General features: G+C 42.8%; 1 protein-coding gene across 7 annotated transcripts; it reads left to right on the forward strand.

Moving 5' to 3' along the window:
• The first annotated feature begins 1,996 nt into the window (after positions 1-1,996).
• On the forward strand, positions 1,997-27,453 carry LOC120952153 (guanine nucleotide-binding protein G(q) subunit alpha). 7 transcript variants are annotated; one of them, XM_049605084.1, is made up of 10 exons: positions 1,999-2,858; positions 11,031-12,355; positions 16,063-16,247; positions 16,412-16,566; positions 16,993-17,121; positions 17,843-17,971; positions 18,728-18,857; positions 18,936-19,089; positions 19,613-19,720; positions 20,649-27,453. In XM_049605084.1, the coding sequence occupies exons 2-10, from the start codon at positions 12,238-12,240 to the stop codon at positions 20,729-20,731; spliced, it is 1,191 nt and encodes a 396-aa protein (XP_049461041.1). In that variant the 5' UTR covers positions 1,999-2,858; positions 11,031-12,237; the 3' UTR covers positions 20,732-27,453. The 7 variants fall into 7 exon arrangements, with proteins under 7 accessions (XP_040227260.1, XP_049461041.1, XP_040227257.1 ...); XM_040371326.2 differs by lacking the exons at positions 16,993-17,121; positions 19,613-19,720; positions 20,649-27,453 and adding exons at positions 19,203-19,310; positions 20,084-20,497 and having other exon boundaries at positions 1,997-2,858; XM_040371323.2 differs by lacking the exon at positions 16,993-17,121.
• Positions 27,454-27,626: the final 173 nt, after the last annotated feature.

The following is a 27,626-nucleotide window of genomic DNA, read 5'->3' on the forward strand; positions in this document are numbered from 1 at the left end:
GATATCAGAAAAATGCCATAAATCAAAGTTGATCTTTTTGATAAACGTTATGTTAAAGCAAGTTGGTAAATCCCAAATAGCCCGCTCGTACTTTATAGCTGATTTGGGGCTGTTTAACGAAAAATCGTTCCGATGTCGTACTTTGTGGCTGATTAAGAGATAGACGGTACTTTCCGGAACTATGGAGCTTTTTAACAGGCACATGGTATTCTCAGGAACCTTGTAGCTGATTAGCCTGATGTGTATGGTTCACGATGGAACTTGAAGGCTTGTTAAGAAAGCGTACCGAACTTGGTGGAACTTTATAGCTTTTTAATGCATGACATCGGTACGAGGTGGCCCTTGTCAAAGTGTCAAAGACTGGTGCCGTCAATCATCTTGTTGCTACGATTTAAAAAGGATTTAAAAATCTAAACATGTACACAAATAAAACAAATCCTGTTGTTTATTTCATCGATGACGCTTGCTTGAAAATAAAACACAAAGAAAGATAATCCCCGGTACCCTGGCATAAGGAAGCTGCTTGAGCGCTGTTTGAAAGACCCATCTGGAACTTTGATGCTGTTTATCTACTGCAAAGGGCGAATTCAAGCAGCGATCTTTAGCATGCCAAAATTGGCTGCTTAAGCAATTTTGGCTACTTGGGGTTTCATCTTATCATGACCTATATAGCCTTCTAACTTTCTGAGCAAAAATCTATACAAATGGTCGTGTGGTCAGACACATGGGTATCAACACCAACGACCATTACTCAAATCTCACTTGCTTCAGTGCTAGTGGTTTCCGATGGAGTTTTAGTATTTAAACAATCGTATCGCCGTTCTAGTTCTAGCGATGCATAACTTCAATGCGAAACCATGCAACAGTACAGAGGGAATGAGAAAGCTCTCCTCCAAGCGATGAAGCTCAACTGGTTGGGGTATCCCACCAACAGAGAGCACCACCAGTTTTTTTTTTGCTATTTTTAGAATGCATGAGTCGTTTGGCGTCTGCTAAACGAAGTCTTTCTATATTCCGTTTAGATAGAGAACTTGGGTCGTTTAGAAGCCGTTTAGTGGTCGTTTAGTGGATTTGTGGCACTTGGGTTCCCAAGCGCCACAGATTAAGCTTAAACGACTGGAAAATTGAATATCCATAGAAAAAAATGAAAGCTCCACAGCTTCATTGGTTTGATCTATAGATGGCGTATTAAAACTGATTATTATATTGCTATCCTTTTCTTGCAATGTGTTTCGACAAGTTTCATCTTATCATGACCTATATATAGCCTTCTAACTTTCTGAGCAAAAATCTATAATGAATGGTCGTGTGGTCATGGTCAGATACGTGGGTATCAATACCAACGACCATTACTCAAATCTCACTTGCTTCAGTGCTGGTGATTTCCGTTGGAGTTTAGTATTTAAACAAACGTATCGCCGTTCTAGTTCTAGCGATGCATAACTTCAATGTGAAACCATACAACAGTACAGAGGAAATGAGAATGCTCTCCTCCAAGCGATGAAGCTCAACTGGTTGGGGTATCCCACCAACATAGAGCGCCACCAGCTTTTTCGCTATTTTTAGAATGCATGAGTCGTTTGCCGTCTGCTAAACGAAGTCTTTCTATATTCCGTTTAGGTAGAGTGCTTGAGTCGTTTAGAAGCCGTTTAGTGGTCGTTTAGTGGATTTGTGGCACTTGGGTTATGAGGTAAACGAGTGGCGCTTCGAGTGCAATGAGCTTTTTTGGTATTTTCAAAATGCACCAGTCTTTTTCCATCAGCTGAACGGAATCTTCGATGATTTCATTCGGCGGTCAGACGCCGTTATGACACCGTAAAAGTACCACTTTTTGAGGAACGATTGAAATGACACCGAAACCGCTCTTTCAAATAAAACATCGCCTGGACTGCGTACGCAGCAAAACGGCTGCACAGGCTTGCTGGGAATATCAACCCAGCGCCGGAGCGGATAGCGCCCATCTCAATCTTGTTCCATATCGGAGCTGGATGGAGCTGTACAGTTCTGCTCACAGCGCACATCACTAGTGGAAGAGCGCAGAAAAAGCAGCTAAGAAAAAGTCTTTTCTTTTCACGGTAAAAGAAAACGGTGGCGATTTTGGCCTGCCTTCGCAAACGAAATCGAGCCGGAAAAGTGCATCCGGTCGTGCAGTCCGGGAAGCAGTTGCGTTCGCGTGTGCGTGTTGTTTGCGGAGCCTTCACGCCCCGAAGCTGTGCAGAAAACATATCCGCCGATCCGCCGAGGCCCAGCTAGAGCGACGACGACCGCGTCATCTTAATGGCCGATTGAGGAACCGTGCGCGTATTCCCGTGTGTGTCGACAGCAGCGCCTCTTGCCGTGGTGTACGTGAATGCGTGCTCCTGGTACCAGCTTTCGCCACCCGTCTGTACCCGTCTGTGTGTCCGGCAGGCAGTCACGCACGCACGGCCACGGTCGAACCACGGTACATCCAGCGACTGCTGCTCGTCCCGTCTCCGCACCATCAGGGAGTGTGGGACAGTGTGGGGCAGTGTGGTTGCGCCTGCTCGCAGGGGGAAAAGAAAAAGTGCAACGGCGCCCTGTCGGTGGTGCGAAGAAAAACTACGCGAAAATACACACAAGGGCGGGGTGGCAAAATCCGCACTGTGGTCGACCGACTCCAGTTTCGGTGTCGTGGGGCGAGGATGATTCTCAGTTGCGCGACGCAAGTGAGATGAAAATTGTGCAAAAGTGAACGTGAACGTCGCCGTGGAGGGTGCAGCAAAGGGAGTAGCAGCGAGCAGGAATCGTCTTACAGGCTGCGCTGGCTCGGATGATGATGATGGTGTCAAATTAAAAGCTCGAAACAAGTGCAGTCAAGCTATCAGCGGAAGCAAAATGTAAGAAAATGCAGCCTTTTCTCAATCCATTGCGAGTGGTCCCGAGTGGGAGCGGGTCGATGTGTGCGTGTGTGTGTGTGCATGTGCCTGTATGCGTGAGTGTGTATGTGTGTCCGTTCTTTGATGTGCAAAAGTCATGGAGAGGATGATGCAGTCAGTTGTAGTAGTAGTAGAGGTCGATGGGATCAGCTTGTCATTTCCTCGGATCTTGGTTTTGGAAGTGAGATGAGATGAGCGTGAGAAAAGTAGGTTTTTTTTTCATGGGACACTGAAAATCGACCCGTAGGCGCGTTGCCGCAAGCAAATGGCCAGATCAGCCATGAACACCATTGGTTTTTAAGAGAAATCATTTTGGGTCACATTTTGTGCTTGTTTTCGTTCTGGCTGGCCGACCGAGATGCAGCGAGCATTGTGTCCGAATGAGTCACGGCGTAGAGTGAGCATGAGATTCACTGTATCGTGAGAATGGATGTTGTGAGGTGTGTGCGTAGAGTGAGATAAGATGACAACACCGGAACATTGATTGCTGTTATGGGAAATGGTCCGAGCGAGAATTTAAAGGTTTTGTTGCATCGTTACGAACAAGAGTTCGAGACGAAAAGACTCATTCCAATGTTCTTCCACCAAGGGTAATTGCGAAAGGATTGAGGACAATACGTGTGATTGGTCGGCACGGTGTAGAATACCCATAAAAATTGTACTGTGTGCAAGTAGGGAGCCCACATCAAGCAAGCAAGCAAGCAAGCATGAGAAAGAGAGCACGCGCTGGGCCAGCCAGGCACGGGAGAACATGAATGAGATGAAAATCTGCCTCGCCCGATAAAATAAATCAATGATGTAAAACGCGCATACCGAGCCGCAGCCATTCCCAGTCGCTGTACTCGACGATAGTCTCTGGATATTTTCAATGAGAGCAAGAGAGAGTGGCTGGACCGTTCGCTAGTGACAGTGAACTGAGAACGAATTGGAGCGCGTCTCAGATTCACCCCAGTGTGCACTACACCCTGCCCAGACCGCAGACCCCTGTGGACAGTCTACTCCTTCTTCCGTCTTCCTGGCGTGATCCGTGGAGATCCTCGCTTCGGGGCAAGCAGGCCGTCGCTCCCTTTCGTTGCCAAATGTGTGTTTGCTTTTGCGGTGGAAACTCCCCCCCCCCCACTCCCATTTCCCTTCTTTCCACGTAGCGTGCTTGAGGGGTGTTGTGTGCATGGGGAAAATACGGCTATCGGCTGTTAACGTTCGTGCGCCCCAGTACGTGTGTGTGTGTTTCGTTCTTGGGTACGAATTATTTTTCCCCGATCACGTTTGACGATCGACTGAAGATTTCAAAATGGAAATTAAATTGCTTCGGCTAAAGTTGATGTATCGTGGTAACTAATTTAGAGAAAAATACCATGATATGTAGGTTGTAATCTATCCTCCTAGAAAATGATTAGCCGGTCTCATAGTACAGTCGTCAACTCGTAAGACTTAACAACATGCCCGCCATGGGTTCAAGCCCCAAATGGACCGTGCCGCCATACGTAGGACTGACTATCCTGCTATGTGGGGGGGATCAATAAGTCACTGAAAGCCAAGCCAACAAGTAGTAGTGGTACAGGCAGGCCTTGACCGACAACGGTTGTTGAGCCAAAAAGAAGAAGAAGAAGAAGAATCTATCCTCAATCATGCAATATCACTATAAGCAATGTTGCTCTTTTTTGAAGTCCATTAATTTGACCACAAAAGATGTAAATTACACTAGGTTTACGGGGATGTTTTATGTACATATCTTTTGAGCACCCGTCAAATTAAAGGGTGAATAAGAATTTAGATTATTTAAAATCATGATTTTTTTTAAATCTAAATATGTCTAAATACATGACACATATGTTGTTTAATTAGTAGTGGTTTCTATTAAAATTTGTCTGCACATTGCCAATTAATTGTGATAGTCGTTATTGTTTCACTAACACATTAGCCCCGATATTCTTTCGATGCCACATTTTGCCCGACACCAGTTTGAGTTTCGAAGAACACGAGGAATAAGTTGGTTAACAATTCCGTTTCAGCCCACCTTTATGGGATTCTTTTATGATCATGGATGGTACAGAGTGCTATTTTACTTTACCTTTGCAAGAAAAATGCTACAAATAAACTAAACATACTAAATGCAACCAACCAACACGTGGTTTCGTAGACGGGTTTCGTATTTTGACGGGTTTCGTAGAGATAGGAATACCCTATGTTTATTTTAAAATGTATGAAACATAAGAAAACAATACAGTGGAACCCCTCATATCGAGTTTAATCCGTACCAGTACCTACCTCATACGAAAACTCATTATGTGCTGAAAAAAAGGGCATATACGAACAATGTTGTTATTATTAGTATCAGGAAGATATGTGTAGTCAAGTATCGTTGTCGTTATTGTAAAAGTGGTCGATTGTTTTAGTATTTTTAAAATATTTTCCTTTTTTAGAACGATCTATTTTGGTTTGTGTCTAATAATGTTTGGTTTTTCCGCAGATAGACATTATCTTCCAGACTTTTTTTTAGTAATAAGCCAGTTTCATCATTATTGTAAAAATTTGTGTGGTTAATATACATCAGCACAAATCAGGTTTTAAAGATTTCGATTAATTCATTGGCATCACGTCTACAACTGAGAACATCTTGTAGAATACATATGGAAGTCGTCACCCAAGTGGCAGCAATTAGCAGGGAAAACTCTTGCCTTCATGTGCAAATAGATGTGCCCCACTGGCAGAACAATTATTGGGACATTATTCCTCCTGTTAATAGTTTTATATTAAACGATTGATTAGTATCAAAGCTGTTATTTACCTGAGTGATAATCAAAATCAAAGAAATACGACAAACTCACATAATCTCATTATAAATTCGCGATAAGCAAACATCGAGTTTAAATCGAAGTTATTTTTCGTATTTTAATTCAAAGTTTCGTTTACGTCGAATTGACCTAATTGGTCTCCGTAAACCTAGTGTTGACTACCGGTGTGTACATGACTGATCTATAAACACAAGATTATTGATTATACATTAAAGTTTACCCTAACAGTTTTTCCTTAAAATCCCTTAAAAAAATTAAATCCTTAAAATATCTTTAATATAATTTCTTCGATCTCGACCCTATGCAGGGTAAAGGGTGAGACATCATCATCATAAGCTAGTATAGATACGCCAACTACCGGGATTATTTATCTTTTTTGAGGGGTGGAGATTAGTATGCAGGAGTTCATTAGAAAAATGCAGGAAGGAATAAACATTTTCAATAGCAAACGTAGGAATTCTGCAAGTTTATCAATCCAGAATCCAGCTCCTTCAGGCTATGTACTCAATAACAAAGATTCATGTTAAAATAAGTTTTACAAGCTAGTGAAAAACCATAAATGAATAATTTCTATAGTAGAACGTCGATGTTCCGGTGCCTGTTCATCTGAGTGTTGATTAAACAGCTCCTAAAAATTATTCAATGGTACCTATAAGGACAAACCAAATTATGATACTGTTGTGTCCGCACAAATGAAACGTAGGACGATGTACGGCACAAACAGAATAAGTATTTTAAACTATATTTTGTTTATATTAGTTACACGGATACGAATACATTATAAATATTATCGCAGACAAATACACGCAATGAGGGGAGAGATTCTCGTGCCGCGATCCTCACTGAGGACGTCACAGAATGACAGCCCTGCAGTCAACAGTGAGCCCTCAGGATGACGCAGCGGTCTGTCCACAACAGATGGATTACGATCTACTTCTTCAATTTTATTCTTAAGATTACATATTTACTCGTTTTTGTATTGTAAGGGACTATTGGAATATTGCTACGTGTAAAACAACAATTGTGTTAATCGTATAAAACCCTTCATATAGTTCTAAATCAGCCAAGTCAACAACCATTTTGGATAATAGCTCTTTTGTATTTATTAGTTAATACGGGTACAGGATACGCAATGTAATTTTAGAGGTATTTAATAGCTTTAGGATGCGCACAAAGATTAAACCACTTTTAAATAAGTTTAACAACGCAATCTACAAGCGCCTCTTAAATCCAAGGGACACTTTATTCAACACTGACTCAGAACCCCTATCAATTCTACGACTAATACCAAACCCATATCGATCTTAAAACTTTTACAGAACCCATACCGGTACAGAAACTGATTCCGAACCAATACAAGTATTAGAATTGGTTATGACACTACACTGGCACGGGAAATGATCCTACCCTTATTCCGGTTAGGAAAATGATCCTGAACCCATGTCGGTCCTGGAATTGATCATGATCCCTTACAAGTCCTGGCTGATTCTGATCACACACCGTTCCTAAAACTGCTTTCAAATCAGTACCAATCATGGAATTTACCCTCAACCCAGGCCAGATCTTTTACTGCATCCATATCAGTCCTGAAACTGATCCCGAACCCGTACTGGTTCGGGAGCTGATACCGAAAGCATATCGGTCGTGGAACTTATCCCGAACCCGTACTCCGTACCCGGTCAGCAACAGAATCTGGCTTAATTCCTGTCTTAGAACTGCCCCTAAATCCATGCTGGCTGAAACTGCTCCCTTTTTAATCTACCTAATGCCAGTACCTTTAACAATCTTAGTAATTGAACTATTGAGTCTAGTGGGATTTCTAGTGGGGTAGGAGAATATTTTTTTGACAAAAGATCTAGGTTTTTTTTATAGACAAATACCGTGTTACCACATTTACAATGTTAAAGACTCCGTGTATGCTTTCTCAGCTTTCTCAAGCTATTGAATGGACAGGTTGGCGCGCAAACTCAGCTTCCATGCTGTTGTCGGTGATGTCTTTTTGATTTTTCTTTTTCTTTGGCACAGCACAACAACCGTTGGCTTTCAGAGACTTATTACACATAGCAGGAAAGTCAGTTCTACACGTATGGGGGCACGGTCAATTCAGGGCTTGAACCCATGATGGGCATGTTGTTAAGTCGTACGAGTTGACGACTGTACCACCAGACCGGCATGATAGGTGTCTCTGATCCTAGATAGGGGACTTCAAAAATGTGTTCACCTATCCGTACGTCACCTCTAAGTAAGTCTGGAATTACTAGTAGGTCCGCTGGTGGTGCTACCATCAGTTTAGTCTTTGTCTGGTTTATCTGCAATCAGAGGTTCTCTGCCGCCTGTTCGATCCCTTGGTTAGGCTTCTGCTTCATAGGAGTGCCGCAGACCAATGATGCCTCTATATTATCAGCGAATGCCAGGATCTGGGTTCACTTATAGAAGATGGTTCCCGTAGTCTCCACCTTCGAGTCCCGGATGGTCCTTTTAAGTGCCTTGTTGAATAAGCTACACACTCGTTCCCCTGGCGCAGACCTTAGGTGGTAACAAAAGGCCCTGAGAGTTTTCCATCCACTTTCAGCTGGCATGTGAAGGCAATAGGCATTCTAACTAGCCTTATCAGTTTGGCCGGGATTTCAAAAGAGCTTATTGCGTAAACTTGACCGAATATCTACTATTGAATTATTACTACTGAATTACTTTTTGTTACGCAATACCTTCGTGATATTATTTGGTCCACAAAGTCGATTTTACATGAATTGATTCCTCGGATGTATCAGCTGTCCAAGGATATTGATGTTCCTAATCAGTTGACATTGAATAATTTTCGTTTTTAAAGACAGTTATTTAAGACGGTTGTTAGCATGCTTGTAATCGGGCTAATTTCATTACTAGGTATTTTTTCGCATAAATAAATAAAGAGTTTCATAAAGCGGCAGTGCATGTATCTTCAGGCTTCATGGAAAGACTTGTAATCTATTGTTATTTCTAAACCTAGCTTGAATGTCTCTATACAGTTATGTAGTTATCGATCCATAGATAATCAAATGATTGTTTAAAATATCGATTTTGACAGCCTGATTTGCTATTATCATCACCTAACCGCTCTTGCCTGTAATATGTTGCTAATGTTACAACAAACGCTTCGTTTGTTGCGAACATATTTTGCCCGCGTGAAACAAAAGGGATATGGATAGGATACTTATTGAGTAATAAATTACGTAGCCGTACCTATATTATGTCAGATCTATTCGATCAAGGAGGCATTAAGATGGATAGACCTTTAATGGATTTGCGTTCCTGCGATCCCGCCGGAGTTGCAAGATATAGCCGCGTGGAAAGGGGAAGGTCACTGTCGTCCAGTTGACTTTCCGCCCGGCGTAACTAATTATCCCAAGCAATCTCGAAGCACGGTCGTGGTGTGGTTGCGTAAGATGCGGTACCGCTGCATTTGAATCAATACCGAACCGCGTAAGCTCTGTAAACAAGAAGTCTCACCTAAACAGATCGCTCTACGCGAAGAAGCATCGCTTTTCAAGTATTTTCGGTGTCAAATTGTCCACTTTCCAGTTGGTACAACGCCGGTGCCTTAATCCACTTTCGAAGGATTTTGATAGAGAAAAAAAAGGACAGCAGGAGAAGGCCGGGCATCGGTCACGTGCAAGCGTGCCAAACGCTATGGGAGTGACCACCGCCAACCACAGGAAGTGTGTAGTGTGTGTATAATTAAATTAAATCTGTTAGGCAGGACGTTGCAGCGGAGCACGGACGGGGGTGCTGGAGAGTGGTGTGGTGCGCGCCACCCGGCTGTGGCTTCTTAGCTTCTCGCTTATTCGCAAGGCAAACCCGCTGGCTGACAACGACGGCGAAAAAGTGAAAACCGTGGCTCACGTGTATGTAAGGCTCACGAAAAGAAAATCGGCCAGAATGGAAATATGGTTCCTCTGCCCGGGGAGGTCCAGAAGGGAAGACCCACGAACGCTTGTGCGAGTGTGTATTCGCGCAATGTTGACCTTCCCTTGCGCGATGCGATTCGACGTATCGGACCACCGGCACTACACCCTCCCCACCAGCACCACTCCTGCCCCATCAGGCTCCTTGGGGAGCGTGGTTATGTGTGCAATAACGTGGTGTCCATGCATGCGAGGGGGAAAGCTGAACCACAGTGTCCGTGGTCCTGTTCGGCAGAGACACCCCACAAGGGAAGGACAGCTCGGTGTGGTTGTCGCGAGCCCCGTGGAACCAATAATCGATGCATTTTAATTTGTAGCCGGAGCCGGAGCAGGAGCCTATAAAAGAGCATCGCGAATCGCGACAACTTCCAGTACGTACCTGCTTGGTGTCACCGCCGGACTGTGTTCTTCTCAGCGTCGTTTGGGGTTCTCCAGTGTTTGAGAGCGTTCAGTGTGTTCCAAGCTGTTCATCTCCTAAGGTGTGTGCGAGCGATCAGTTTGTGGCGATCACAGCGATCTTTGTAGCAATATCTTTAAAACAGTTGTTTTTATCGCTCATTGGTAATTCAATCTTGTGGAACAATTCACAAGGAAGCTTCACTCTCTTGCGTGTTTCGGAAAGTGTGTAATTTTCTTCAATTGTGAGATTATCGTACAGTTTTTAGGACTGCAGCAGAGTTCAAAACGAAGATCCCTAAATCTTCGGTTGTGTTTTCGTTGACTGGGAAGTGAGTGGGTTTCCACTAGCGAAGAATTCCGATTCAATTGGAGCGGAATTCATTTCTGAAGGAATAATTGCGAACATATTTCCCGTTTATGACTTCAGCCATACTACTACTAGTGATCAACGCCTACTTTGGTTACGGCGAGTAGTGGTGGGTCCTATCAACTAAACGCTTCGGAATAGATAGGATACACTACTGCAGACGCCATCTTTGGTGCATCTTTGGTGCGTGCTTCTGTGTGTGTGCGTTGTTGGGTTGGAGAACTCATCCATCTGCGCAGTGTTAGTGGGGACCGCAGACTGTTCCACTCAATCGTCCCTGGTTTGCTTGCTCAGTTACTGTGCCTTGGTGTGCCGGTCCAAATCTTGTTAGTTTCTGTTTGCTTTTCCTGCTCCAGTTGGTGGGATTGGCAGTTTTTAGACGATCGCACGATCGATCACGCACGCCACCGCCACCTCTTATTTGTTTCTTCCCGTCCGCTCTGCTCATCATCCTCTGGCTTAAGCCAACAGCCACCAGACAGGCGTTGATTTGTGCGTGCGCTGAGTGTAGCTCATCATCTGTCAGTTTTCCGTCATACCACCATCATCATCATCATATTTGCTCCCTTCAATCATCACTAATATGTTTCTTCTCATTATTGTATTTCTTTCCCTCTCTCCAATCTAGTTTTCGTTGGTTATGGTTTCCGTTGTTGCGTGGAGCCCGCGCGTTTGATGATACGTCTTCACCGGTGCACTTCCGTTCACTTGCTGCGGTAGCACAGTGACATTACCTCCCCCACACACACAAAGTAAGGCAACAGAAACCTACCGCAGACGCAAGCCAGGACGGCAGAGGTGAAGTGTGGTAGTACAGGCCACCACAAACCCAGCGGAGATACATCTACAAGCGAGACAGGCCGCCGCCGGCACCATCCCGGGTTACTGTGCTGCACGGAAGGATAGAGAGAGAGCGAGCGAGAGCGTGTAGTGCTGATTTCGTCGAACTTCGCCCTTGATTGCACGCTGGCCGTGCCCTACGTCGACCGGCGGAAGTGAAATACCGAGCACTCCCGCGCCTGTGTGTTTGTGTATGTGTGTGTAGGTGTGCGTGTTTATGTGTATCTGCTGTGTGTGTGCACGTTTGATTGTGTGTCGGAGTGCCTCTAAATACGGTGGTGTGTGATCCGAGGTTTTGAGAATCTCGGTATTTTCTCGACGAAAAATCACTCGCACCACAGGCCGTCGCCCCTTCTCCAGCAACATATACATCGTTCCTTCAAGCTCCTTCCCTCCCACTACCCTTCCCCCACGCACAGGGAGGGACAAGAAGACAACGGATCAACCATTGCCGTCGTGCGTGTTGATGTAGTGGTGGAATTTTGTGATAATTGAATTAGTGCAATAATATATACGGCCGCGCGTAACCGCCGCGCCACCGTTGCCGCCACGACAGTAAAAGCAAAGAGGTTGTTCTGGGGTTGCAAGAAGAAGGAGGCCGTACACAAGGGGGCACATGTCGATATAGCACGTGCTCACACGGTACTCGCGGCCACGACAGCGGAACCGAAAGTAGCAATAGGCAAGTAGGAGCAACAAACCGGAGCCAATTCTTCCCAGTGTGAGAACGAGCATAGCGGTCACCCAGTTGTGCGTGTGTGAGTGCGTGCGTGTGTGCGTGTGTGTTGCAGTAGTGATCGTTCCCGGTGGGAGCATATTTAATCGTCTGAATCGTCGGACGCGTGGCAAGTGTTTCACGATCGCATTCTCTCCCGCGTGTCGACAGCTGGGTCGTCGTCGGTCCCTGCCGTTCCGCCGCCCAAGAACGAAACGAAGGATAACGGAAGCCGACGCCAACGCCGCCGCCGGAAGCGTGAGCCAATCTCGCCGCCAGCATGGAGTGCTGCCTGTCTGAGGAAGCCAAAGAGCAAAAGCGCATCAATCAGGAGATTGAGCGGCAGCTGCGACGAGACAAGCGCGATGCAAGACGGGAGCTGAAGCTGCTGCTGCTGGGTAAGTTAACTAATCGCCACAAAAACAAAAACAAAAAACAAAATGGTTCAGATTAGTATGCGACCGCAGTAATAACAAGATAAGCGACCAGGCGTCTCCATTCTCGAAGCACTGCGCCTGGGAAGGATCCTTTTTCTCCCGGAACAATGCTTCTGTTCAACTTCAGCTTTGCACCACAAGTGTAGCGTAAATTCATCGCTAAAACAATATCCAACTCTCTCCGGCGGTGGTGGTCGCGCGCGTTCTTGTAACGCAAGCGAGAGCAGTCGTGAGACACGAAAGTCCCTGGCTCACCGACAGTAGGCCAATTTGCAATCTGGCATCTCACTATAGAGAAAAATCCAGCCGTGTGCAGTGTCAAGACATGTTATGATGCCTTTATCAGTCTTACTGAAAATACGATGAAATGTGTATACTTTCTTGCGTGGTTTGGCATGAAGTTGCCTTAAATGTGTCGCTTGGCACACATGAAACGATAGTTTCTTTTAAAATATCATCTTCATTGGCCTACCTTTCCTCTTCCAATTCCAAAAGATGTGAGCAGGAGAAAAACGAGTGTGTGAGAGAGTTTGCTACCGCCGCGAGTCTCTTTTCACTTCCGTTCATTCATTTTGGGGCCCAAAGATATGTATGTGAAGCGCATGCATGGGAGAGAAAAAAACAGCGTACTAAATGAGATGCACACATACACACTCACACACACACACACTCACACAGGTCACACATCGGATGAGGAAAATGGATAGCAAACGAAGGTGAAGGTGCTGGGACGTTTGTAATGCCAGGGTGTTGGGCGCGGGTGACCGGGGAGCCAATCGCTCACTGGTCAGCAATGCGCATGCCTGCAGCGGACTGCACATACATACATACATACATACATTGCAATTTTCGTTGGGTTCGTTCTTGTGTGGAGGATCCCTACTGTCATTGATTCGAACGGTTCTTCCAAAAATTTCTCTCGCTGCTTTCTTTCTCTTCTCCGCGCGCAGTTCGATCGCTCCAAGCGATGGAGCAGGCAGGCGGCGGTGTTGGTGATGGTGTGTACCAGTTTCTACCCAGCACGCGCTTCTTACTCCTTGTGCTTTCACCGGTTCGCAAGCATTTGCGGAAGGAGGGCGGCGGGAGATGAAGATGAATAGATGCTTGCAGCATTTAATTATGGGCGATACATAATTCTGATTAAAGTGTCAATGAAACTGTCCGTTTTAGCAGAAACGCTTTACCAGAGAGTCGAGGTGTTCGGCATGCATAAGGTGGAGAGCGGAAAGCGAACAGGAAAACTTGTTTTTTTTTTACAATGACCTGTGCAAGGGGTCTAATGGCAGCTTGTAATTACTGCTCCAGTGCCATACCACACCCACCTTTAAAGGCGCCAATCCGGAGAGGACCCATAATGAGCTAATCTCATTCAGACCCGCGCATCGCCTCTGCCGATACTGTGAATGAGGGATTTCATGAATGGCTCTTTGATGGGCAATTTCCTCTATCATGATATGACATACGACGAGCTGACTCCGTTGAATATGAGCTGTGTGTCTGTATGAGCCCCTGTCCGTATGTATGCGGGCTCGAGCATGTAGATGTGAGTGTATGTAACACCATCAATACTTCCAAATACCGTAATGACCGTTTTTTGCTGCTTGAGCGAACCGAACGATTTGATCACAACGCTCCGCACAACTGCACATCATATATGGCTTATTTAGAGATACACATTTTCCTTTTGTTTAGCACCTCTCGCTTGAACTTTTAATATGTGCAAGAGAAGAGGACAGACAAAAAAAAAAACAACAGAAACAACGCTCAATTGCGAACAAAGTTGTCGAGTGTGGTTGAGCATGTGAAGAAAATAATGTGACCAGAGGCGGCCAAACACAACGAACCTACAAGGAGAGGAAGGGATAAGGAGAAGAACCGCAACCTTAAGATGGTGGTCGTCGACAATAAGAGAGTAAACAAATCATTAGCGTACAGCTAGCTAAATGCACATTACGCTAATCGTTCCCTATCGTACGTTTGCGATAGGGAAACATCGTTGACCATCGTCTCGCGCTTATTGAATGTATCTATGGCCGTCCGCCCGGCCGCCAACTCGTGTTTCTTGTGCTTGTATCGCGTCTTTCGCTCCTTTTTTTCTGCGCGAGAGTATGGTCGTGTGGCGCTATTCGATGCATATAGGTTTTACAAAGATGCACATAGTCAAAAGTGACACTTCAACTCAGGACAGTGTACAATCGGTGTCGGTCAATGTCGTCTACCGTCATGGGGTGAAAATTTTAGCATTGCACTAGAAGATCGCTTGATCCGTGCTTAGTAGCTGTACTCTCAGGTTTGTTGGCTGATTTTCAAGGCTAAAGTTTATTAGTGTACGCTAAGTTATTGTGGCCATTGCTTTTTCTTCACGCTTTAATTAAATCAGTTTAACGCTTAGGCTCAATCGTTCATTGGAAAACCGTTGGTCGAAGTTCTCAGTTTGACCACCTCACCGTTGCAAATATATTTGAACAACCAAAAACCAATAATTGTAAAAATAACATTAGTCCATGTAATAGCCTTCAATTATATTTACAAAGCATTCATACAATAAAATAAAATATGTTTGTGGATCTAAATGTATTATCCCCACAGTTGTTCTCTAGTTCAGGGGTCTCCAACCTGTGGTCTGTGGACCACTTATGGCCCGTGGCATTATGGTAATGTCTAGAATAAGATTAAAACATATGTTTGAACTTTGAACAAAGTCTTCAAAATCTATGCCCTTAATGGATTTGGGCCGCGGCAAATGTATTTTCAAAGCCAAGTGGTCCTCAAATCCTAAAAAGATTGGAGAGCACTGATCTATATAGATCAGGAGTCTGTAAACTCTTCACTTAGCAGGTCGCAAATAATATTGTTGAGGGCCATTTTGACGTTACGATCAGCTAATGGGCGAACGTTTAAATCGCGTTTTGATAAGAAAACACTAACTGCGTCTATAAAATATCCACAGCTTTATATTATTAAAGCTAGATTATCGCCTTGAAAAAGTATAAAAATTGATTTAAATGGTCAAAAAAGTCAACAATGTATTCTAACCTTTACATGGTCATAGGCAGCCACATAATATGCCGTGATCACGTGAGTGCAAATGGTCCGTAGTATGGAGATCCCGGCTTTACGTCATGAGGAGATTATATCCTCCTAATTTTTAATGGTGACGAAATTAATGAATTATTTTGTGTACAAAAATAATATTTAGTAATCTATATGGACTGTGTTACTTTACCTCTTACCAACTTTCATCCATATACTTTCTACAGTTGTTTGACGCTCTTGATGTTTGTTGAATCAAACTATTGCAAAAAGTAGGTGGACACGATCGACATAATTCCGATGGTGATGTACGGTGCCACGACGCTTGATGTTTACTGAAGTTTTCTTATTCCTCCCATTGCTCGGCGATCGTGCCGGGATTCCTTTCGTTTTGCATTGGATGTTGATAAGATGGCACATGATGATGACTAGTTGTTTTATGTTTTGATTTTTGCTGCGAGATAGATTCTCAATGCCACGTGCTTCAGATCGCCACGATCGTCTCTGCGTCTACCATATACATACGTAAATGTTAGTGCTCCCTCAAACACTACCCACCGATGAGGGCCGCCAGTGTACTACACTCAATATGCACACAGATTCTAATAGCTGTTTTCTTTCTTCACCTTCCCCAGGTACTGGTGAATCGGGTAAATCAACATTCATCAAGCAGATGCGTATTATTCACGGCAGTGGCTACTCGGACGAGGACAAGCGGGGCTTCATCAAACTAGTATACCAAAACATCTTCATGGCGATGCAGTCGATGATACGAGCGATGGATCTGCTGAAGATATTGTACAGTGATCCGGCAAATATCGTAAGTGTACACAAAGCGCACGCGCGCGGGCTCCGGTTGAGCGGTCAATGCTTGATCATCCGCGACACGTCGCGCGTTGAGATCCGGTGACATTTGTTACCAGCCTGTGATGCAATAATAGTAACGCTCACTGGCCACCTTTGTACTATTCTGTTTCATTGTAGGAGCATGCCGAGCTAATACGAAGCGTAGACTTCGAGACAGTGACCACATTCGAACCGCCATACGTTCAAGCAATCAAAGACTTATGGGCCGATGCGGGCATCCAGGAATGTTACGACCGAAGGAGAGAGTATCAGCTAACAGATTCCGCCAAATAGTATGTGTAGTTTCTATTCCTAACGCTTGAGCTACCCGTTAAAGGAGTTTTAGTTCTGTTTTTTTTAATAATTCCCTCCTAAAAATACCCTATGTTATTTTATTTTGGGAAATTCTCGACATTGAAAAAACAGGGAATTTTAATATTACTTCTTTGGAAAATTTCCAACAATATATTCCGTTTTAATATTTTGAGCCAGTTATCGGTAGTTTACTGATATTTTGACTCTACGTTGCAATTGGTTTGCACGATCAATTTCAACGATGTTTTTTATTTATTTTAAAAAAGTTGCTTTTTCCTCCAGAAACGTTTTGTTTACGTGCCATAATGAAACACACACACACACATGTGGGAACCAGGATATCACGTCTAGGTTTGCTTTCCGAATTAACCGATCCTCATTTGTCGTCTCCTTTCACCATCCAGTTACCTTATGGAGATCGATCGTGTCGCAGCACCAAACTATCTTCCAACGGAGCAGGACATTCTGAGAGTGCGCGTGCCCACGACCGGCATTATCGAGTATCCCTTCGATCTGGAGGAAATTCGGTTTAGGTAGAGTTTGACGGACCAGCAAAGCTTTTCGAATTTTCGAACTGCTTTGGTCTTTCCTTGTTACTTCTGTCTTGTCTGTGGTTTCATGTGTTTTTTTTCCTTTCATTTTATGTGTGTCTTTTCTTATGTTTGCATGCGCACTGAAGATTCGTGCGGTCGGTTGGGTTGTGTTTGTCTTCAAATAATTACATTCCTTATTTTTCTAACCCCTTTTTTCTATGACAATTTGACAGTTGATTTCTTCTGTTATGCTTCGTTGAGTTTGTCATGTTTATATTCGTAATGCATATTGAGTGCATCAGTAACTCACATAGAACTCTGTTCGTTACACACGCATAAACACGGTCCTTGAATGAACTTAATTTACCATTCTCGCTTTGCATAATCCGCCCCTGCATGAATTAACAAATGATTAGTTTGTCCAGCGACTATTCAGATGAAAAGTGATAATACGTACATTAAACATGTTTCTATTGAATGGACATTAATAATTACTGCAGTGAAACAGTGTCGACGACATACATAGCTTGCATATTAAGATCCGTAATCGCTCAGATCGTTTAATCCAACGGATAAATGTAACTATAATACTGCGCTAAAGAACAATTCTAAGAAACATTTCAAAGACAGAACTAAATAATGCCTCCTAGTTAAATGATTGTAATCGTACTAGTAAAATCCACCGATTTGTTCTCATTCCATTGCCCCGTTCTTTATCTAGCTACTTGAGCGATTTGGCACGTATCGAAGCGGAAGATTTTCTCCCGACTGAACAAGACATTCTAAGAGCTAGGGCACCGACAACGGGCATTTTAGAGTATCCATTCGATCTGGATAGCATCATCTTTAGGTATGAACAATACAATTTACTTCGTTTCCTATGTGCCCTTAAAAGTGTTCGATTTCTGCAAAATCGACCGTCTGTGTAATATACATTTCGCTAGGATGTATTGTTTGCGGGAAGATGGTGAAAAAAATAAGCAAAATTTGTAAGCTAGACAGCGATCGTACGTAATTTCTTGTTTGTATGCTGATTTTCCTGGGCCTTACTGTATGGTGTGCATTGTGAGGCTTGATCCAGGGTGCTTGGGTTCCTCGATTCGTTGAGTCATCCTTCTTCACAGTATGTTAGTACGCTATAAATGGTATGAGTGGGATGAAATAGGTTTTTGGGGGGCGATTAAACTAAGATCCATCATGAACACAGGTATCATCATGTACATAGGTAAACAACATCTTATGCTAACAAAATGCTTTGGAATCATCGGTGTCATTATCTAAGCGACGATCATTTAATGGGGGCAAAAGCTCTCAAATAAAACCAGTCATCTCTCATATGCCATCTATATACACACAGTCATATTTGGTGTCTCATGTTTGTACAATTTGGTTTATTTTGGTAAAGAAATAGCATGCTTTATATAATCATTGTTTCTCTGTGTGCTTGTGTATTATCGAATAACATTATCGATTGCGCTTCTTCATGATAAAATGGCTAACCATCGGTGTCGTATGTGCCCTAACATCCAAAACAAATTGCTAACTCCATCTTTGTATTTTGCAAATGATCGTGGCTGACATTGTTTCCATTTGGCAACACCAACAGGATGGTAGACGTCGGCGGACAAAGATCTGAAAGAAGGAAATGGATCCACTGTTTCGAGAATGTAACATCAATCATATTCTTGGTTGCACTGTCGGAGTATGATCAGATTCTGTTCGAATCCGAAAATGAGGTAAGTACGCACGAGAGGTTAAATAATCCTTCACGCGTTACAGCTGTTTCACAACATGTTCTTCCTTCCTTCCTACAGAACCGAATGGAAGAATCGAAAGCTTTATTTAAGACCATTATTACGTATCCATGGTTCCAACATTCGTCGGTCATCCTGTTCTTGAACAAAAAGGATTTGCTCGAGGAGAAGATCATGTATTCGCATTTGGTAGACTACTTCCCCGAGTACGATGGTAAGTTGAGCATTGGCTATTAGACTGTTAAGCATAAATGCGTGCGACTGCACGCATGTTTGCATGTGTTAATAACATTTCTTTACGAAACTCTCCAATAATCACGTCCGAAGGACCGAAGCACGATGACGTGAAAGCGCGCGAGTTTATTTTGAAAGTTTACCTGCGCGAAAATCCTGATCCAGATCGAATGTGTTACTCCCATTTCACTTGCGCCACAGGTCAAGATTTTTTTTTTCATTTTATTGTATGATTAAAGGTAGCCTTATATACCGCTAGAAACCGTATCGCTCTGTGGGCCTGACCGGGTGCCCTTAAGTTGATTGTGTCGTTTGGTATTTATTTGTGGTTGTCGCTCGTGGCTCATAAACTATCATCAGTTCCGAAGCAAATAGTTTAGCTGTGTGGATATATACGATGTATTTTTAAGATTGTGCTCCCGGTAGAAACATACCGCCGAGAGTTATCGCTTTCCAATGTCACGTCCATTCATTTGTTTCGCATATCTTTCACGATCATACAGGACCACAAAGAGATGCAATAGCTGCCAGAGAATTTATACTTCGCATGTTTGTAGACTTAAATCCCGATTCGGAGAAAATAATTTATTCACATTTCACTTGCGCGACAGGTAAGTTTCCCTCTCACACGTATATCGTTTCCCTCCCTCTCATCTCACCGTACTAACAATATTTACTTTTAACAGCTGCTTTTGTAATTAGATTTGAGTTGACTTTCTATTCTGTTTAGATCCGGTTCTTGTGTGCGTGATTGTCTTAGCTTGTTTTTATTTAGTGAAGAAGAAAACTTGTTCAAGTTAAACGTATAATTTACTGAATTATTTCTATTTTTTTCTTTTTTTATATTCTCAATGCTCACACATTTTAACCAAACTGTCACTGGATTGCTTCTCGCTTTGTTTCGACGGTATCGGTTGAAATAAATTATCTCTCTTCCATCGTCAACCTATATATTACGCGTGTGCACAAAACAGATACGGAAAATATTAAGCTCGTGTTCTGCGCCGTAAAGGATACGATTATGCAAACTGCTCTGAAAGAATTTAATTTGGCTTAAAGAAAAGCACTCGTCAAAATTAGTATATCTTTTGGCGACGCATGTCCCAAAAGGATTGATAAAAAAAAAACACACAGCCGTTGTTAGTAAATTTCGTAATCTCGTTTTCGCTCTTTCTTTCTTATCGACGTCCCGAGCAGAGGGGACAGATAAAGCTTTCAAAGTAGTAAGAAAATAAAAAAAAGCAAGCCGCGTAAATTATAGCAAATCAAACTTAATATTTATATTTCCTCACGTGCGCGCACGCGCCACCTTTTGAACGAGTTCCTGGTGCCGCTCCACGATTCTTAAACCACACGTTACGAATAAAGGATTCGATTGTTAAACCTAAGTTGGCTTTATACTTTCATTTCGTTTTTTCCCGCTCCCCTTTCTCCGCCATCCTTCAAACAAACACACACACACTTTCCCATGACTGTTAATCGCTAATAATTGTTTTATTTTTTCAACTTCTACCCGTACGCCTCTCGCGTCGTTTGCAGACACCGAAAATATACGGTTTGTGTTCGCCGCTGTCAAGGACACGATACTTCAGTCCAACCTAAAGGAGTACAATCTGGTTTGAACTCGGAGAGGCAACAGTGCTTGCTTGCCATTGGCACCTGCGTTTCGGTATCGACTACAACAGAAGCAAAATGGTGAACGATCGCTGGCGATGATCTCGTTTACGTCAAAGGTGTGGTATCCCTTCATCATTATATTCGCCTTTGGTGCCATTCTACTGGAACTCTATCATCATCGTTACCAACAAACCAACAATTACACGCGCTATTCGCGGAAGTGTCGTCACAGCAACCAACTAAAAAAAAAACAAATGGCCGTGGCCCCATACAGCGCACTGCACCACCCTGTGGACCGTAAATGTAGTGGTTCAAAGTGAGCCGAGCAGCAACTTCCTCGGAGCGCTACATCATCATTAGTCGTCCGTCATTATCGCCACACTACGGTCGCCATCATCATCATCGTCATCGTCATTTGCACATCCGCAGCAATAGCGAGCAGCACGAGCGGGCGAGCGGCAACGCGCGGATACGATGCTGCAGCGTCGCAGTATCGTTTCGCGAGCTTCACTCTACAACGTGTGGCCAATGATCGTTCAACCTGTGAGGGCACCATTGTCTTGTTGAGCGCAACAGTAGTCACCTTATATTTTATTAATTGATTCAAAAGCTGAACGTCAGATATGTCGGACCATGCGTGTCAACAAGACTGTGCCTGTGCTATTTTCGAATAGGGGGGTATTTATGTTCGCCTCTGGTTATTTACATATACGAGCATTAAATTCAATATATCGTTGCTTCGATGTTTGCTTTACTGCTTGTGCAAAAGTGGGGTGAAGTCCACAACACCGTTACTGCAATCAGAATCTAACAATCGTGTATACACGCACATGCACACACTCCCATACTGGAACATTTATTTTAATTACTCTGTGTAAAACGGCGCGACCTCGACTGTTGGGTGTGTATATTATTACGAGATCTGCTAAACTGCATACACACATACACACACATTATGTTGCAATAACAAGACCCGTAAGTCAGTCCGTGAATGCAACGAACAGAAGAATACCATCACATAATAAACATAACAACATGTGTACAGCAACTGGGTTCATTTAGCAGCAGCTGAATGAATTTGCAGAGCAATGGTGATTATCCTTACTTGTTAGTGTACTGTGTTTGTTTAGCTTTATCTTCCTACACTGATTGTAACTCTTCGCTTAGCAAGTTTAGTTCCGGCACGAACCGCTCGTAGATACTTCCTTAAAGCCATCTCCTTGCCAAACTAGGACAATGTATCGATGTGTCGACGATATAGCAATATGTTGATTGACTGTCTTATTACACACTCTCACACACACACACAAATTGTAGTCATTTATTGACAGTTCCTGAGCTCGAATAGGCGTATTTTTTGTGCGGAATGTTTACTGCACCAAAACAGTTGCGTTTCCAAACATATGTTCGTCTCACGTATCGATGGATGAAAGTTCGCTCTCACATCACCCAATAGCTATTTCGCTTACCTGTTGTCTGTACCTCCGCGTACAATGGCGAATATACGATTTTGTTTTATTGCAAGTTTCCTTAAAAGAAGCAATTCAAAGAAATCCAACTTGCTAAACCATAGTTTCGACCGATCCATAGTAATGTTTGTTACAGCACCGAATGGAGAAAAGCTAAAATTTAGCAGACACTATATTATTATTTTGCTTTGTAAAAATAATGTTATGTGTTTTCGTGGGTTTTAGAAGGCGATTGTGATATCGCGCCTTCAAACTCATAAGATGTTGCCGGTACACAACACTATTTATTCCCCTGAGTTGCAAAGAGAGATACGTTAATATGTTTACTGGTACTACCAATCGATTCGTAGTCAGATGCGTCGTCCTCTTCCACGTTAAAGCAGAGGAAGAACGTATAGGTCTTGTATTTTTGTTTACTCTTGTTTATAGTTTCGCTATTTGCACTTCCATTGCCCACTTATCCGAATTGGCGGCTTTCGGCAACACGTTTGGCCAACACGAAACGCTAATGCAATCTGTGTGTTGCAAGTGTGATAATCACATCACAACAAAACTCCCACAACTCAGATACACACACCGTCAAACAGTAGAAATGTTTGCAATGATCAAACGAAACACGACGGTATCAAGTATCAGTCGAACTGATTGGTCGAATAGTTCTGTTTTACACTTCAGTCTACATCCCCCTCCCTTTGCTTAAGTTGTTGCATTTAGGTGTCGTTGAGTGAGAGAACGTGCAGAGCGCAGATGGGCAGACACGGGAATGGGCAGATTTTTACGTGCATGAATATTAAGGTAATAATATACATCGGACTGTGAATTAAAAAAAAACATAAAACAAGAAAGCAATCACTGAACTCAGACCAGCAGGCCCAGGCTCATCACCACGGACAGCCATAATAGTGCGTAAGAGGGCTGATTTATGTTGATCGCCCGTCAGGGCCACGATTCCTGCGCCTCCCGTAAATGAATTGAAAACAATACACACCCATACACACACACTGACACACACGAGATTCGCTTTTCATATCATGATTTTGTGTCAAACAGTTGACAGCCGCTAGTTGAATGTGATTATTACCATCGAGGGAGCGTGCGAGGAAGTCTTTGACATGGTTTTGCTATTATTATATGTGTATGTGTTCCAATTTCTGGCCAATTAAACCAAAAACAAAAGAGAGAAGAAAAGAAAACAAACGCACGATCAGGGAAGAGATAGAGAGGAAACTGTGTCAAAAAAGAAAAGGAAATCCCACGGGAACTACACCAAGCAGCAGCTGTGTTATGTGTGGGATTTATCCTTCCCGTTTTCACCCAAGTTGATGTGATAAATCGAGAAATGCAAACGAACGAAGCATGGTATCGTTTTTTAAGAACATTTCCCAACTGCTACACTCACTTGTGATCGTTTGATCAGACCCAAAAGATGCGTGTATAATAATCGGGTCGTGCGGGGTAGTATGTGTTTTGTTACGTTTTTTTTCTCCCCCTCCCCCCGCTTATGTCTCGTTACGTTATTATTTTGATTCGTTTATCATTTCGTTTAGTTTAAGCGTTGGACCATGTTCAGCCTACCTTCAGCTCTAAAGGCGGAATAATAACCGGCTGCTACAGAATTCAGGCAAAGTATTGTGGAATTGAAAATCGGCAGCGGTAGCGAACGGGGGAGGGAATTAGTAATATCCCCCCGGACACACAACCTCCCCTAACGTTATGAATGGTTACCTTATTTGTATCTGTTGTTTTGTCACCATCAGCCTCGTTATACATATAAATATATAACTATAAATACATATAACTCATAACTAATGTATGTGGTAAATGTACAACCAACCCTAACCTAATCTTTAAGTTAACTTACGCGTGTAACAGATACCAGCGCGCGCACCCTTACTGTGTCCGTGAGTCATCGTCTGCGTTCTTGAAATGGGCTTTAAAAACGGTCCAATAAATATAGTTTAGAAGCCGGCAAAAATATAAGCGGTTTCTGCAGCAAAACGCGATCGAGATTTTTGTTTCCCTTTTACTCCTTACTGCTCCCGAATGTGTTTGTTGTGTACTCTGGATGTTGTTATCATTGTTCATTTGGATTTTGGTTCGCTTCTTTCTTTCTTTCTTTTCTTTCTATACGGCAAACAACACGACCTGAGATGAGATATGCTCCCCGTTCACGTGTACAGGATGTACGATCACGTTGAAATATTATCTCCACGTCACTGTGAGGGTAATGGTTAGGCATTTAACAGCAAGGCTAGATCGATACCATACTATTTGGTGACATTCGTTTGCCACAGTTTAATACCACAGCATTGGAATCGAAAGCAAATCCGCTCACATGAAAATCAGTTTGAACTCCCCGCGTGGTGTTATAGAGGACAAGTTTCCAAGCCAGCGCCAGTTTGTGATGCTAATGCGGTTGAATACGTTGCTGTTAGTTGCTAATTTACACGCCAATTTCTCAAAGAGGAACATTTTTAGAAACCAAAATGTATATGGCACATATTCTTCCAAAATTATTTAAAAAAAATGACAAACATGCAGATTGGTGGAATTTTCTTGGGAATTTTCGTAGTATTATGTTGTTTCCCAAAATTGGCATTAGGTGTCCCCGTTCTAAGTCAAATGTCAATAACAACAACGACCCTTTTGCAAGACATTGTGATACACATCTATGATCGAGGCGCTACGTAATAGGCTGACCATGCGTCCCTTGGCAATACCGGAAAACAAGCCCCGTAATTCGAGAACCAAACAATCGTTTAGGTAGCTAGAAAATGGATCTTTTAGTTAACTACTTTTCTGTCTAGAAACATAAAGATACATTTCTCCTGCAATAATGTGTGACGGTGAGGCACACGTATCTTGTGTGAAACTGAATGCAACAGTACTGCAACGTTTTTTTTTTTAATGTTCCATCTTCCACTGACTTACGCATGAAAGCAGGAATGTGCCAACAAAACCAAACCAAATTAGAAAACATCCTCACCTGTGAGCACATGGATACATTAAAACTGAAACACTTCCCAAAAGGCATCATGAATGATGGCAATAAAATACATCACTTAACGCTTCTTTCCTGTACGACCATACCGCCCATGTTTTGCTTTATCATCAACTCATAGTTGTCAAGCATGTGGCCCTGTTTTAGGAACCGCCACCACCTCAGCTTGCAAAGATCGATGCGTGTGAGTGTGTGCGTGTGTGATGTAAAAAAAAGTCGCTTTTCCCAAAAATAAGCATTAAAAAGTGCGTTTATCTCATATCTCTAATCATTCTCTCCCTTCATCATTTTAGCTCTATGAAAGTATAAGAAAACGAAGAAGAAGAAAAAAACAAACACTTCTAATACCGCCTCATCTGCATCACATACATACTTTGTGCCATTTTCAATCTTTGAATTTTGTTTAGCAACGGTAACTATATTACAACATCCACGTCTATTGCACAGGCAATTGTGTCGAAACAAAAAAGAAAAACGAACATAAGAAAAAATAACAAAAAAAAGGAAACAAACCATGTGATTCACACATTATTTTACACGCTGCTTTGGACGCGAAATCACGAAACAAAAGCAAAGTGTCTGGAAGGACATTCTCTCTTCGTCGCGCGCGCGCGCGTGTGTGTGTGTTTTGTGTTTGCGTGCGAAGTATGACGCAAATCACTAAAACCGGGTATAAAAGCAAGTGAACTGCGCAATCACAAGCAAACATACACACACACACACACATTAGCAGGGAGGCGAATCATTCCGCTGATTCCGCGCGCGCCATAAGAAGAAAACAGAAAATCTTAAGTGCAGAAGAGAAATTACAAAATAAAAAGTATGCGCATCGGGCGCCCAATGCACGTGCAACAAGTGCAATGGAATTAAAAAACCGGTTCGAATGATTAACCAGTGCGTGTGGGTGCGTGTGCGGGAGTGTGTGTGTATGTGTGGAGGGGTGAGTTAGAACATTCGAAGTGCATGTGCATGTGCAGTACATGAGACTCGCACGCAACCAGCTCCCCCCTCACTAAGAATGCATAATTAAATTAAAGCATTAACAAGCTACATCGTCTCACACGGCATGCCAAAAACGGAATGCACACTGTACATATATGTGCAATAAGGTGCGGGAAGTGCATGTGTGTGTGTGGGTGTATGTGTGTGTGGAGATCTGGGGTAGAAGAGAGAGAGAGAGAGGAACGCATCCAAACAGTAGTAGACGGTACGGAGCATTCGAAGCTGCAGCTCTTCGAAGGAAACTTACATATATCTCGAACAAAAACAAAAGGAAACCAAAAGTAATATACGGCCTCAGCACCATTTTTCGATCGAAAAAATTCGATAGGCGCTCACGTAAAACTGACAGTATAACTATTTCTTTCATACTCCTGCATGAAGTCGATTCCCATCGAGTTCAGTACTTAGTGTAGGCAAACCATTTTTTAAAATATTTAATAAATGATTTTTTATCACCCAAAATATTGAAAAAGAACCAGAACAATTACCAACTTGCTTTTACATAACGTTTTTCAAAACCATTAACCTTAATTTATGGCATTTTTCTGATATTCGAAAATTTCCGCAGCTCAATGAGTTGCGGATTTTTCGCCATACAAAGCGGAACGATCGAATTTTTGTAGCAAAGTTCATTTTGCTCGTGAGTGTCATGGTATACCAGTTTTCAAAAAAACCAGTAAAATGAACACCTTGGCGGCGAAATGAGTGTCAAATGACACCAAAATGACAGCCGGATCGATCGAATTTTTTCGATCGAAAAATTGTGCTGAGGCCGATAATGTAGTAAGGCAACAGTTGCAATCTTCTGGATGGATGATGATAAAGAAGAAGAAGAAAAAGAAAAAGAAGAGCAACAACGGAAAAAAACATCACGTAAAAACAATGCAAACAAAAGGATAAACCAAAATTAACAATGTTTATCAAAAGATTGTGCAACTGCAGAATAGAAAAAGAGAGGAGAAAAGAACAAACAAAACTATCTATACATACATTACAAAAACAAACCCAGTTAGCGATACCAGTGAGAGAATGGGATGAGAGCGGGAGAGCACATAATACGCTCCTGTGTTGCTAAGGTGTGCAATAAGATGGGAGGAAGGAAAAGGAAAAGAAGCGAAAAGAAACAAACTAAACAAAAAGCGAACGTTTTCTGAAGCAGCATCCAAGTAGGTTTGACCAAAGTTTTTAGACAGCAGAGAGAACTCAGCAGAGAAGCAAAGCAGCACAGAGTGTAGTGAATGTGTGTGTGTGTGTGAACAACACAGAAGAACAGGAAGAAGAAAAAAAGGAAACAAATTAATAAATGAAACATTAGAAAACACTCCGTAACGCGCGAAGATACCGCCCCAGATACCGGTGGTGGTAGTAGAGTGGTCGGGCCGAATTTGGTCGATTGCCATCCTGGTTTGGAAGTAAGATGGCACTAGA

The sequence above is a fragment of the Anopheles coluzzii genome, chromosome 2 (assembly GCF_943734685.1).
Source record: "Anopheles coluzzii chromosome 2, AcolN3, whole genome shotgun sequence".
Lineage (NCBI taxonomy): Eukaryota > Metazoa > Arthropoda > Insecta > Diptera > Culicidae > Anopheles > Anopheles coluzzii.

Bases quoted from the DNA above. Each gene is read 5' to 3' on its own strand.
- LOC120952153 (XM_049605084.1), top strand. From the start codon at position 12,238: ATGGAGTGCTGCCTGTCTGAGGAAGCCAAAGAGCAAAAGCGCATCAAT. The intron at 12,356-16,062 runs GTAAGTTAACTA...CACCTTCCCCAG, and splicing joins GCTGAAGCTGCTGCTGCTGG to GTACTGGTGAATCGGGTAAA. The intron at 17,122-17,842 runs GTAGAGTTTGAC...TTCTTTATCTAG, and splicing joins CTGGAGGAAATTCGGTTTAG to CTACTTGAGCGATTTGGCAC.